This window comes from Daphnia pulicaria, chromosome 1, assembly GCF_021234035.1.
Source record: "Daphnia pulicaria isolate SC F1-1A chromosome 1, SC_F0-13Bv2, whole genome shotgun sequence".
Taxonomy (NCBI): Eukaryota; Metazoa; Arthropoda; class Branchiopoda; order Diplostraca; family Daphniidae; genus Daphnia; species Daphnia pulicaria.
The window spans coordinates 31677889-31691270 of NC_060913.1; the positions used below are offsets into that span (position 1 = coordinate 31677889).

General features: G+C 41.2%; 1 protein-coding gene across 1 annotated transcript; it reads right to left on the reverse strand.

Moving 5' to 3' along the window:
- Nucleotides 1-587: 587 nt before the first annotated feature.
- Nucleotides 588-7196, reverse strand: LOC124326947 (acetylcholinesterase-like). Its single transcript, XM_046785664.1, has 8 exons — nucleotides 6527-7196; nucleotides 5523-6435; nucleotides 5165-5307; nucleotides 5010-5076; nucleotides 4839-4924; nucleotides 4522-4685; nucleotides 1501-1658; nucleotides 588-1406 (listed from the first exon to the last, which is right to left on the reverse strand). The coding sequence occupies exons 1-8, from the start codon at nucleotides 6983-6985 to the stop codon at nucleotides 1273-1275; spliced, it is 2124 nt and encodes a 707-aa protein (XP_046641620.1). The 5' UTR covers nucleotides 6986-7196; the 3' UTR covers nucleotides 588-1272.
- Nucleotides 7197-13382: the final 6186 nt, after the last annotated feature.

Here is a 13382-nt window from a genome sequence, read left to right on the forward strand (position 1 = left end):
GACAGAAAAGAACAACAACATTGAGCTGGGCGTCCAGAAAGGTGGACCTTGGATGAGTCGTATAGATGTGTGTGTGGGTTTGACACTGTGTGTTGCCCTAGACACGCTCGACAGCAGCAACCCAATGTGTACACCTTCCTTGATGAGAGTTTCCCATACTTTTGAATATATACACGACATGTAGAATTCCCTATTTGCAATTGAGATGTATAAATTCAGCAGAGCTCGTGATTATTTCCATTTCGCTCAGTTGCACACTCTTACGCCAGACGTGATGATTACAGTTGACCAAGATCGATCGCTTTCCAACCCAACCAGGTATCATATTACAGATGAAACAAAACCAAACAAAATTAAATTTTTAAAAAATCAAAATAGAAACAGGTATTTTTATGCATATGAACCGCTATTTTTTCGTTTTCACGATTTGAGTTTCACACACATTTTCTTTGCTAGCTGTAATTGTATGCGTTTTTTTTTTATCTTTTCGATTGTTTGCCGATGGAATAATAAATTATTAAATTGAGAAAAAGTATAAGAGAGACCTATAATGCTCCAGTAAAGGCAGACCTGTTTCGTCTGAGCAGTTCACAGAGCCAAGGCCGTCGATATTCCACAATGACAAATAAATAAGCGCAGTCTGAAAATAATAAAAATATAAAAGACAAACGATTTCTATTTGCTTTATCGTGCAGCTCTTCACCCCAAATTATACTCATTTCCAATTCTAGATTTTCCTTTATTTTATTATTTAATGATGTGGTGCCGATAAATAATCGAATTTGAATGATTATATTCTTTAATTTGTTCTTATTAATTTAATGTTTTTTTTTTTTAAACAAAATGTCATTTTTTTGTTTTGTGTGTGTGACACAGCCGAGGGAATAGTATAATAAAGTGTTTAAAATGGATAAGAAATCATTTCTTTTTTTTGTGGATTTGTATATATATCGATAGCACTGTGGAGGTCATCTTCTGGAGGGATGGGATATAGTGCCGCGCGTATACAATAATATGCAGAATAGGAGTGGAATTATTAAATGATGATATCAAAAAACGGTTGGTGTGTTTTATATATGAGATATATAAAGAGTTAATTAAGATTATATGTAGACCAAAGGATCAATACAAATTTGGCTCGCGAGCCGCTAATCCAAAAATGAAAAAAAAATCATATGGATAATAATATTCATCGTTTTTATAGTTTCAGCACATATTTCTTCGTCGTCGTCAGCACAAAACGCATTTCAAAATGTCATTTTTTTATTATTTTTAAATGGCGTAGATGGCCATGATTAACCAGCACAGCATAACTGGGAAGATTCCACTACAGCCGGAAGATTTCGGGATGCTGGAAGCTGTTCCACGCAGAGACAGCAGAACGTCAGGATCGCACTGATTCGTACCTTTTTTTTGCACCAAATTTAAAATTGAAACCAAAAATAAATTAAATTAAAATAAATAAATTTAATCAATTCAATTGAATTAACTATGTACTACCTTGACGTGCTGTGATGAGTGGCATGAATTCATTCCAGAATGCGCAGGCCGTCGCCCTGGGTCCGTGTCCGATTCCGCGAACTTCCCCGTTCAGAATGAAATAACGCGGCTCGTTTCGTGAATAAATCGGCCACAGCGTGTCGTCCGCCACCGGTTTCCTATTCCACCCGAAATCAAATCAAATCAAAGAAACTTGAATGTAGAAAAAAACCCTCTTTGGCTCATTTTTGCTCACGGGGAAATAAATATTAGCCAACCCACACACACACACACACAACATATTGTTCACGGTTGACACTTGATTGACGGTGGCCGTTAAACCGCTTTTTTTTTAAAACCGTTTGGTGTTATGCAACACAAATGGCCGAAGAACATCAAAATAAAGGGGGAAAATATATAGAGTCCAATGAATTCTAGAAAAGGGAAGAGCGAAAAACGACTCGACTGTAAAAATTTATATATATTCCCCGGAGAAATAACATCAATGAAACGGGCAATGAAACATGGGGCGATGAGAGACAAGGTCGCCCAAGCTCAAGTCTTTTATTTTATTTTTTTTACGATATACGATCATCGGGAGCGACCGCACACACGAAAAAAAAAATCCAAGAAAATGTTGAACGTCTCATCTTCCGACATGTTTAAAAAGAGAAGAGCCAATTGTCGCCATTTTTCTTTGATTTCTTTATGTATGCATTTCCTTTGAGTTTATTTTTTCCCCAAAAAATAAAAAGGAATGATGAATACCCAAAGGAAAGAAGAAAAAAAAAAAAGGTGTACAGGGGCGTCTATTAGCTCCCAAGTTGTGTGTCAAAAGAGAATAGCCAGCGATATATATGGCGGCCTTGGTGGGCGGTCGGTTTATAATCGTCAACTACTTTTTTTTTATTTTATTTCCTTTTTTCTTTTCTTCAAGTCCTTTCGGTATTCAAAGCACGTCAACACACACACACACACACACACACAGGTATTATAGAAGAAAAGCCAAACAACATCCAAATCCTTTTTTAGTTGGACAATAATGATCAAAAAAGGGCGTTTAGGGGGACGCGCCGAGGAGAGAGAGAGAGAGATATTTAATGGAAATGAATTCCCACATATGTAGATAGGAGAGCTAGCTGCAGTGTGTACGTGCTGCTGCTGGCGTGAGTGTGTGTTTATATAGGGGCGCCGTGTTTTTATTTGATTAGAAAAAGGGACGAAAAAATCGAAGGTGAGTTGTGTCGTCTGATGAATGTCACGTGACTATAAACGAACGATTTAGATGGATGACTCGGCCCGATATAGTCCGAAAGCCCCAGAATGAAATTGTTGAATGGGGATATCTCGCTGAATTTTGAATGGATTTTAGTTGTTTTTCAAAATGAATAAACCAGTTCTAACTTCTATTCATAACAATTTTTAAATGATAAGAGGGCCCCAAGGAGATTATATAAGACCAGCGGCGCCTGGTCGATATAAAATCCCTGGCGCTGGATGTGGCAAAAGCCAAACAGTTTCAAAACGGAGATCGATCGCAGAGATTGGCAAAGAAAAACAAAACAAAACAAAACCTCGAAGGTGAACAATTCCGGACCACAGCAACAAAAAAAGACAACTTTTAAACACACACATAGCACGGCCACACGCGATATTTGACTGCGGGGGGGGGGGGGGGGGACCCCGAGACATGGCAGCAGCACGTCTTGTGTGTGTGCATATAATAGTCGCCTTTATAATATTTAGAATTGGAGATATGCTGTTATATAGAGTCTGGGACAACTCACAGCGATAAGAAATGTTCTCTTATGGACGGACCTTAATTCCTTTTTAGTGGCCCACCCACATCTCATTGTTTCTAAAAACCCGAAATGCCCTCACGCCGTGCCAATATATAATACTATACGTGTAATATACTATATCAGATATATAGATAGATTTAGAGGGACATACAAATAACAAAGCATTGGCAGTGGTGGCTGAGAAATGACACAAAAGAGAAAGACGTTGAACGAAATCCCGGAAATGTGTGTATAACGAGACCGCCGTTATATTAGACAGCAGACCCGCTAGCTGCAAGCAGATTGGCTGTTTCCAGCAGATCGTGTCAAGGTGAGTAAGTGTGTGCGTAGTACACAATAAATGCAAGTGAGCGCTTGTTTTTATTCACGACATTTTTCTTTTGTCACGAAGAAAGAAATTCTCAAAGTTATTTCTCGATTGGGTTAATCATCAAAATTTTCGTGTGGAAGACAATCTGCCTGTCTAGGACAAAAAAAGGAAACGCCCACGTCGTTTATAGATTCCCCCGGAATTGCACGTGGATCCTCCTACAAACTTCCGGAATCAAAACGAGTCACCTTATTTATTTATTTTTATTATTTGCCCATCCAGCAGTTGTCATGGAAACTGTTTCGATGAATGAAAGAAGAAGAATAATAATAACAAGTCCGCTGTGTGTCGGATGCGACATCCAATTGCGATCGACAGCGTTTAACCTTTTACCCGTTGCCAAGTGAAAATCACACGGCACGCGGCATGTTGCCGCTATTCCAGCTGATCCTCCTACGTCGTTCAGACTTATTGCGTGTGATGTATATATTCCCTCACGTTCTTGATATGCCATTCCGGCAGCTATATCACTACTACTCTCTCTCTCGTGAGCTCCAATCAATAAAATATATCCAGCCAACTCTCCCGCCGATTGGTGTAGACGTTGCAAGTTGATTCAATCTCTTTCTATCTAACTATTTGATTAGATATTAGCTCAGTAGATCTAGACATTTTTTAAAAATCATAAACTATAGATACACTACGATATGTGTGTATCGCTGGAGGGGCTATTATGTTTATGAATGATGACGTGACAGCCGAAGGATGAAATTAATTACGGGGGAGCAGTCCAGCTCATTGAGTTATTATTATCAAGATCTCTCCATCCATCATATTTGCAATACATTTCTTTTTTAGAGTTGATTGTTTTGGATAGAGAGAATAAGATGTTATTCAGATCTATAGAAGACAGCTGATGGGGGGACTCACCCGGTTTTAGCGAAAGTGGCAAAGTATTTCATAACTCGGCGGCTGAGTTCCCGTTCGCTGGTCGTGTAGTCACGCGACATGTTGAGCGGATGACCGAAAACGTACTCGACCTCATCGGCGTGCATCACTCCCATCCATTGCCCCCAAGGGTTCGTGCTCGATCTCTTTGGAAATTTCGGCCAAATATACTGTTAGCTTATATTTCAAATTGCGACTCAACTCTTTAAATCTCTTTTGAATTTCAAATGTAATTTGGCTATTTTCTCAACTAATATCCAAAGAATTAAATCTGATTCAATTACAAATAATCAACAGACCTGGGTGAAGTGATAGTAGTAGACGTTCGTCCCGTGCTCGGCGAACTTCTGAGCAAAGTAGTTTGTTGGGCAAGTAAAGTAATAATCTATATACACATATATAATAGATAACAGAACAGTTTATTATTATTGATTTCAGTTATATAGGTGAGGACCGCCATCATCACATACCTCCTACGACGTCTCCAATCATTTTCTGGTTCAAGTAGCCGTTCTCGATGTGATCCCAGTCGGTGTACTGAAGGCAGGGCAATGATATAATCAAATTATTTCTCTGTCCTGGGAATATTTTTTGAAAAATGCTGGGACTAGTATAAGAAATCAACCTGAAAGATGATGGCCTCTCGCTCCAGTTGCGACCAAGTTTTGAATATCGTATTGATGATCTCGAGAAACTTTTCCCTTTCCAGAACGCTGGGATCGTCTTTCTTAAAGTACTGGATGAAATCGTACAAGATAAAGTACGTCCCTGGGAATTTTTGAAGAAAAATTTAATGAGTTCCAGGCAACCCAAAAGTGCTGGTGCACACACATAAAAATATTGAAAGCTGCCAGAAGTTGTGTATAAAGCGGTATAAAGCCAAACGACACCAATCGATAAGTTATTTCCAGGTAATATTTATTTAGGCCTATTTGTCTTCCCAGGGAAGACCCAATTCTATTAATTAGCTGTATTTTAAATACCTTCGTCTTGATTGGTTCCGACCAGGATTTCGGCATCGGAGAACCCACCTTCTTTGAGCATGTCTTTGGGATGTTTGGGCAGGAAGACGCCGTCGATGGTGGGCGCCGACGGGAAGCCGAGAATTCCCCAGTAGGAATTCCACTGGATCAGCGAGAGATTTTTAGCCTCGACGGCCCTCATGCATTCCATGACGGCCGGCGTGTCGACGCCGACCATCGACGAGTTGCAGCCGACGTCGTTGACCAACGCCATGGCGATCCTTTTCGACGTTTCGGCCGTCATGTAGCTCCAGGGCGCATTAACAGAGCCGCTCTGCATGATGGCCCTCCTGGCCAAATGGCCGCTGATGGGCGACAGGAGGTGAACGCTGACCGAGCCGGCCCCGGCCGACTCGCCAAACAGCGTCAAAGAATTAGGATCGCCGCCAAAGGATCGGATGTTGTCCTTGATCCATTTGATGGCCAGGGCCTGGTCGTAGAGTCCCATGTTTCCAGGGGCGTCCTCGTCGTCCAGGTAGAGGAAGCCGAAGGCGCCCACGCGGTAATTGAAGGAAACGACGATGATGTCGTTGGTTCCGGCCAGGATCAGAGCGTCGTAGACTTCCAGGGTGGATGTGCCGCTCATGTAGCCGCCGCCGTAGATCCAAATGAGGACTGTGCCGTTGCCGTGACTGTTGTTGGTTGGACTGCGCCGCAGTTTGGTTGGAACCCAGAGATTGAGATAGAGACAATCCTCGGAGATGGGCGTGTTGGGATTCCACATTTCCTCACCGCGGAAGCCTGGGAAGACGTCGTAGCGCTCCTGCTGGCACGAGTTGGGCAAATGCTGGGCGTCGTAGACCCCCTGCCACGGATCGATAGGGACGGGCTTCTTGAATCGCAGGTTGCCCAAAGGTGGCTTGGCGAACGGGATCTATATAATAATAGTATATACATCCGGGCGGATTATATAATCAGGAAATTATTATTATTTCGACAGTTTTTATTTTTTTGTCATTTCTTACGCCCAGGAAGACGTCGACGGTGTCGCCTAGAGCCGGTTTAGTCGTTCCTCGCACCAGTCCGTTCAGGGTCTGAACTAGGAGCCGACTGTTGTCCTTGACACTGTGATGCTCGTCCTGGACAGCTGGACGTCCTTTATTGTTGTGATTTGAAGAACTGGAAGAATCGTCACGTCGAACTCTCGGCTTCTCATCTTGGCCTCCGTCTAGGACGAGCGGCTTCCATGATGGATGATGAGCCGGACGTGATTCCCGATAGGGAACGAACGGGCCCATGATGGAAGCGTCATCTTCTTGGCGGCTGAGACTGTCGGCAACCAGGACTGTGATGTTATCCGTCGGTCGTTGACCTGCCAGTCGATAGCCAGTCGACTCCTGCTGATGTTGCTGGCAGGAAGAGCCTTGCCAATGGAGGGCCAGGACAAAGGATCCCACAACCAACAGAAATCTGTTTTCCCCCATATTTTCTTATTCTATATTACGTCAACAATTTATTGCGCAGGTATTTCTTTCAAATTAATTTTTCAACAAGCTACTAATATCAAACTGGATCGACTTATTTTTGGCAAATGGATAACAACACGACACACTGAAAATACTAGCCGCACTTCATTCTCGAATGAAAAAATTGATTTGAATCATTTATTTCGGTCGGTTGGTTGGTTAAAATTTAAAAAGATCTTATAGAAAAAAGATTTCAAGTGATTGATTAAAAAAAAAATAAACGAATCATTCGTAAGTCACACACGACACGCACAACACTGCTCATCCGGCGGCCTCCTTGCCGTTCCCACCGTCAGCACTTGACTGAGCTCCTCCAGCAGCTCCAGCGCCGGATCGTCGTCGTCCTATATACTCTACCAAGCCCGATTCTTTATATATATCTCTCTGTGTGTAGTAGTAGCCCTGCAGTCATGTGAGCGTGTGTGCAGGGCTTTTTCGACGCATGTCCCGTAGATCCTCTCTCCATCCAGCCAACACGACATCGTCGCACGGCAATTATCCGTCGTCGTCGTCGTCGTCATTATATAGGAGCGCACACGATACAAGAGATCCTGATCGGGGAGGGGATGAGGTGTTTGTAATATCATCCTGATTACTAAACTCGGTAGGAGCGACGACGACAGCGTCTATTTATAAAAATAAAATCAAAAAAAGATACTATAACACACAAAGAAAAATAACTACAAAATCTCTTAGTCTCTAGCTCCTTTCAGTCCTTTGTCCTCCAACTATGTGCGCCCAGCAACGCCCCCCTTGGTCATTATAAAGTCGCCTTCGTCTTTGATCTTTTATTCTATCCAATATATATCCATGAATAAAAGGAAATGATTGAGCTAGATGTATCTAGCTGCTGCGTAAATATCTCTATACGCGTTATATAGACGAGATAGAGTGAAATTGAAACTTTTACTATTATTATTCTATTTTTTCCAGTGGGTGCTGTTACTGCTGCGTTATAAGAACAACACACGTAGACTTTTGCTGCTCCAGTGATTTATTGTCTTTTGAGCAAATATAAAAGTTTTTTTCTTCTTCTTTATTTTCTGCCCGGTCGAGTGGAATGACATTTTGGGGCCGCTCACTCTATAATAATAATAATCCATCTTCATTAGTTTATTAAGCTCGGCTTCCTTCTTCGTCTTCCGTCTTGACGTCAAAATAAACGATGGGAGAGAAGAGAAACAAGACCGCATATGTTATAGACTGCTGTGGGTGGGGGATATATACTAAGTGCTCCGGCTGGATGTTCCAGTGTGCGGCAATCCGACTGATTGGATCGGAGAAGTAACGAACGCGGGATTTCCTTTTTCTTCATATACTACCTTCTGCTGTCGTCATTGAAGTCCCGCACTCACGGCGACGACCCTCAGGGAATACTACTTCCAACGGCTGTCTTCAGGCTCTTTCACGAAGTTGAAATTTGTTTTCTTTTTTTGTGAAATGAAAGGTTAAAAAATAAAAATAAGGAATCATTTGAAATTCCCGCGAAAAAATCACACACCTGGAAGCCATCACTCTTTTGATCCTATAGCCAGCAGCCAACGGTCTAATCGTCGAGATAGATATTCTATTTATAAAAGACTGTGTGTGGCTTATACTTCATTGGTTCAGCAAAAAATAAAATATCGATTCGTCACCGAATGTGTGGATATTCGGCGTGTTGTTAATCACCTTATACAACTTTAGCAGCCGAGCGCAGGTATTTTTACATTGTGCAGACATATAAAAGCCGAGAAGAAATTAGATGGCGACATGATCTTTCACCTAGGAAGATCACCAAGACTTTTCCCCCTATTCCTTACAGTAGTGAGTGATGTTGAGTCTCTGAAAAAAGTTGGCTATATAACACCCAGCCAGCAGTCGCCATTCAGCGAAGCTTTTTCTATTTCCCCCCTTTTTTGGCGTTGATTGGAAGATAGGGGAGGAGTTTGGTAGTATAGTATATAGCTCTCTATATAGACGGAAGGCAAGTATATATACCAAGCCCCCCGCAACTGACGTAACACGGATGGAGAGATAGAAAGAGATACCGGAATTGATTCTTTGCTTCTTTCTTCTTTTTTTATGTTTTCTTTTTTCTATTGAGACACATAAAAGAGAGATAGAGGAAACAACACCACGAGATTCTTCTTCTTCTTCATCCTGATAGAGATGTCCTTTATTCCTTTCTAGAGAAATGCCACGCCTCGAATGAATTTGGACGTCACAATAGCGTCAGCGTGACTTTGCCAGCTCCCCCTCCCCCATGTTCAAACTGCTGGCAGTTAATTAAAACAAAAAGAGAGACGGGAAATTGGCAAGTGGACGAATAGGGATGCGCCAAACTTTCACGCTCAGACATCAAGAAAGAAAATTACGTCAGTAATAAAAAAAAGGAAAATCATTTGATACATTTTATTTTTCCACCCCGTTGGTTCTTTGACGTGAGAGATTCTCCCAGACATCTTATAATATACATGTACGCAGTGTTCGTTTTTCTTTTTCTTTTTTAAGATTCTGTTCTTCTGGTTGGCGCGTCGCGCGCAATCATATCGATTTCAATACGACGGACCTAAAAGCGGGCGGGACTCAGCCGAGCACCTCTCCGGTCCCGCAGTCACACACACACGCACGGTGCATTTCGCTCGACTTGGGGGAGAGAGAGAGAGATGTAGGAGGGCCGTCAATCGATAGCGACTGCAGCACACAACTGGGATATATAGGAAAGAAGAGTGAAAAGAGTCGCGTGTGTGTGCATGTGACAACGTCAAAGTCCGATTTCGTACCTTCTAGATTTAATAATCAATGTCCAAGTCAATGTCGACATTATTCGGTTCTAGTCAAAGTTTAAGAAGTTGGTCAGAATGAATAATCAAATCTTATTTTTTGGGGGGGGATTACGTAATAAAAAGAATGATTGATTGCGAGTTGGAATGAAACTAAAATGAGACTTTTGTGATGAATTGATTATCCGCATGGCGGATTTCCAGCGCTGGACGTTCGATGCTGACCTTTTTGTATAGTACAGACTCGACGAACCCGCGATCAATCTGTCTATCACGCACATCAGTATATTACACAAGAGCCCACCGTATATAAACGATATGGAAAAAAGTCGAGATTTATGGCACCGCAATTTGATCGCGGCAAGGGATTACGGCAGGTGAATGTGCGCGCCACCAGCACGCCAGAGAACCTTTTAAAATTATTACATTCTCCCGCGCCTATACCCAGCATTTAAAATAATATAATAATATAAGACAAAATAAAACAGGAGACTTTTTCAATCTAAATTTATATCGATCTATAAGATGGCGCCTTATTTGATTTATAGATTCCATCTCTTTTGGTTAGCAGTAGCCAAATCGTCTACAAATATTGATTAAGCTCTATATATTATACACGGCGACGTGAAATCTAATCAATATTCACCGCAATAAATGTGTGCGTGTAATATTTTATTGTTTGACGCCCTGCCATTTTTATGTGCAGTTATAGACTGCCCGCTGTCGAAATGGCGAATATTTTTAGATCTATCCAAAGGCTCCATATATGCCGAGATTGCATAACACAACCAACACTGTGTGTGTTATCCACCTTCTTTGATAGTTTGATTGGAGCGGACGAGGCCTCAAAGTGCTTTCCGCTATAGTACTACTGTTTGGGATGTTGGATGCCGGCACTAAACAAATAAAAAATGCATTTGCATTGTAAATTCGTTCACCTCTTCTTCTCCGAAGCGGAAACACTAATAATAATGAAATATATAAGACTAGCTAACATTTACCGGGTTGGGTATATGGTCCTCTTTCCTTTTAGTTTCCTGTTGTATATTAGGGGGGAGGGGGGGGGGGTGATCCTGTTCGGATGGTTTGTGATCAATCGATTGACGATGTCAACTGATGTATATTCCACGTATTCCACGGTAGTTCCCGCGGTGTAGACGACAAAACCTATATACGTACCTTACAGAAAAAATCAATGGGCGCTGGCTGGTTATCTCACGCGTGATTTTCCATCTCAAAATATATAGTATTAGTTTTAGAAAATCAAATCAAAACCTTCTTGGAGATGTAAAAATAATCTTTTGTACCTACAGTTTGAATAGAGACTACTTATAGAAAAGTCCACCAAACTTGAAATAAAAAAAGAATTTCAATGCATCATCAATCATGCCAGATATATTTACAATGAACTGGGTTTTTACCTCCGGTAGAATATAGATTTGAATAGCTCCATTTCACAAGAATTTGTGTTGGTGGTGAATTACCATTACAAACGTCTAGCTAGAGAGGAAATTCGAAGAAAGGAATATAATGTAGGCTATGTATGTTAGCCCGTCTGCCAAAAAAGAAGGGTGCTCAAGAAACACGATCCCGATGAGCTTCCTATTTCTATTCTCTGCTGCGACCAACTTCCTGTCAAATTTATTTTTCACGGCGGGCATGTCGATTTGCGTCCTACTTCTTTTCGAGATTTACGGCTTTACTTTACGTACAATATAATCGAAAGGAGAGCTAGGCATATCATGATCGTGATATCCGTGAGACGGAGCTTTTGTAATCCGAGAATATAATATCATGCCAAAGTAGTGGTATAGTAGCTATACGTAGGTACGTACTACACGGGGGCACGAAAAAGTTTTTGTGTATTTATGATACATGTTGGCATCAGCAAGCGCTGGTTTTGTTTCCCGTGAAACTATTGAGCGTTCTTTGGAATGGGGTACGGTCGTATAGGACACGTTATTATTCCGCTGTGGCAACGCTTGGCGTTTCTACGCGTATCTTGCCAATGTGAATTGATTAGGGGAATTTCGGATTTGATTCATCATTGTCAAACGTCGTCTGGCGCACGACATATACCGGGAATCGATTCAGGTGGGCTTCAATCGAAATTGGCGTGATTGCGTTCGATCAGGAAATTCAGCGGGCAGATCAGTTTCATGCGGAAGTTTCAAGCGGGTTGGCCGTATTTATATAAGTGCTAACTTGATGGATAAGATTCCGAAAGAATAAAATAGGCGGGAATCCCGGGAAAAGTCTAATGCTTATTCTGTGTTTACTGTAATCAGCAGTCGGGCATATCAGCAGCAGACAAACCCCAACCTCGGCCTTGTAAGTCGATTATTCTGATGCCCGGGCGCAATTTGAACGGTTGGCCAATTTCTTTGCCAGGTAGAAGCTATATAGAACCATCCAAGGAAAATTCACGAACGAAAAAAAAAAACAATTTCACGAACCCGTTTAGATCTGTATAATCGATGCCATCTAGCGTTGAATTGGTCAGATGGCTAAGCTGTGTTGCGTGGCTCAAAGTGAATTGCGTGACAGACTCAACGTGACAGAGCTCACCGAGTCACGGAGATCAAATTTGTGTTTATGCCAAATCAGGAAAACTAAAAATAATCGCGAACAAAAATTTTCTCTTAGAACATGTCTGGTCTCCTAGGGGTGGATGGAAGGAACTGGTTTTCTATCACGGAACGCAGAATCACATTTGAATTGAATTCTCTCCCCCCAGGCTGTCAAAACTCTTGTCGTGAACGAGATAGACCTATCTGTATTTCATTTAAAGAAGGTAATTTGGTTACATCCATCTTCCGGATTTGTTGTGACAAGTTCAAATAGGTTTTACCTTCAAAAGATCTGCGTAAAGGATTTCTATAAACGAAATCTTTTGTGGACATCAAGTCTTCGTTTCCTTTATATTTAAGCTGATGGACACAAAGTAAACAAGAACTGTATTAGTATAAATCAATAGGTAGGTTTCTCGTTGAAGAAACAAAAAGTTTGCGGGTTTTTTCGTTGCGCAGAATAAAACTTTCTTTGAACCAAAGTTAGTTCTTGGGAACCGAAGAGGATAGCATAATTGTCCTCTCAAAAGGGTAACGTATTCTTCCTTGGGGTACGTGCGTACGCTAAATGTCAAGGTTCAATGGAAGACGAAACAGACGCTGCACGTCATTAAATATTCACACACTAGACACTAGACATGTGAAATGATAGTCTCATGTACCAAAAGTGCAATTGTAAGCAGTAGCCTTTTCAAACCTGAGAGAAGCGTTCATTAGTCTCTTTTTTTTATAGTGTCAAGAAATAGTTATTAGCCTCATTAATTCATTGCCAGTTACAATTACTGGATAGTACAACAAGAGCTTTATTAGTTTCTTCATAAGTGATAAGTCACGTCACTCAAGTTGACGAGGTATTGCGTATTACAGACGAGTGGACACGTTGAACGTCGGTAAACATAAATTTAAAAAATTATCTGATAGGCAGAATATATTATTACGTATACATACACATCAGGTTAAAAATATAAATCAATGGACTACAAAAAATTAGTCTTACATCCTGTTATAAATTTTATTCGA

What these genes read in the sequence shown, in the direction of transcription:
- LOC124326947 (XM_046785664.1), bottom strand. Translation starts at nt 6,985, where the DNA reads ATGGGGGAAAACAGATTTCTGTTGGTTGTGGGATCCTTTGTCCTGGCC. An exon ending in GAGAGGCCATCATCTTTCAG is followed by an intron (nt 5,077 to 5,164) that starts GTTGATTTCTTA and finishes CCCTGCCTTCAG; the next exon opens with TACACCGACTGGGATCACAT. An exon ending in GCCACTTTCGCTAAAACCGG is followed by an intron (nt 1,659 to 4,521) that starts GTGAGTCCCCCC and finishes CGGGTGGAATAG; the next exon opens with GAAACCGGTGGCGGACGACA.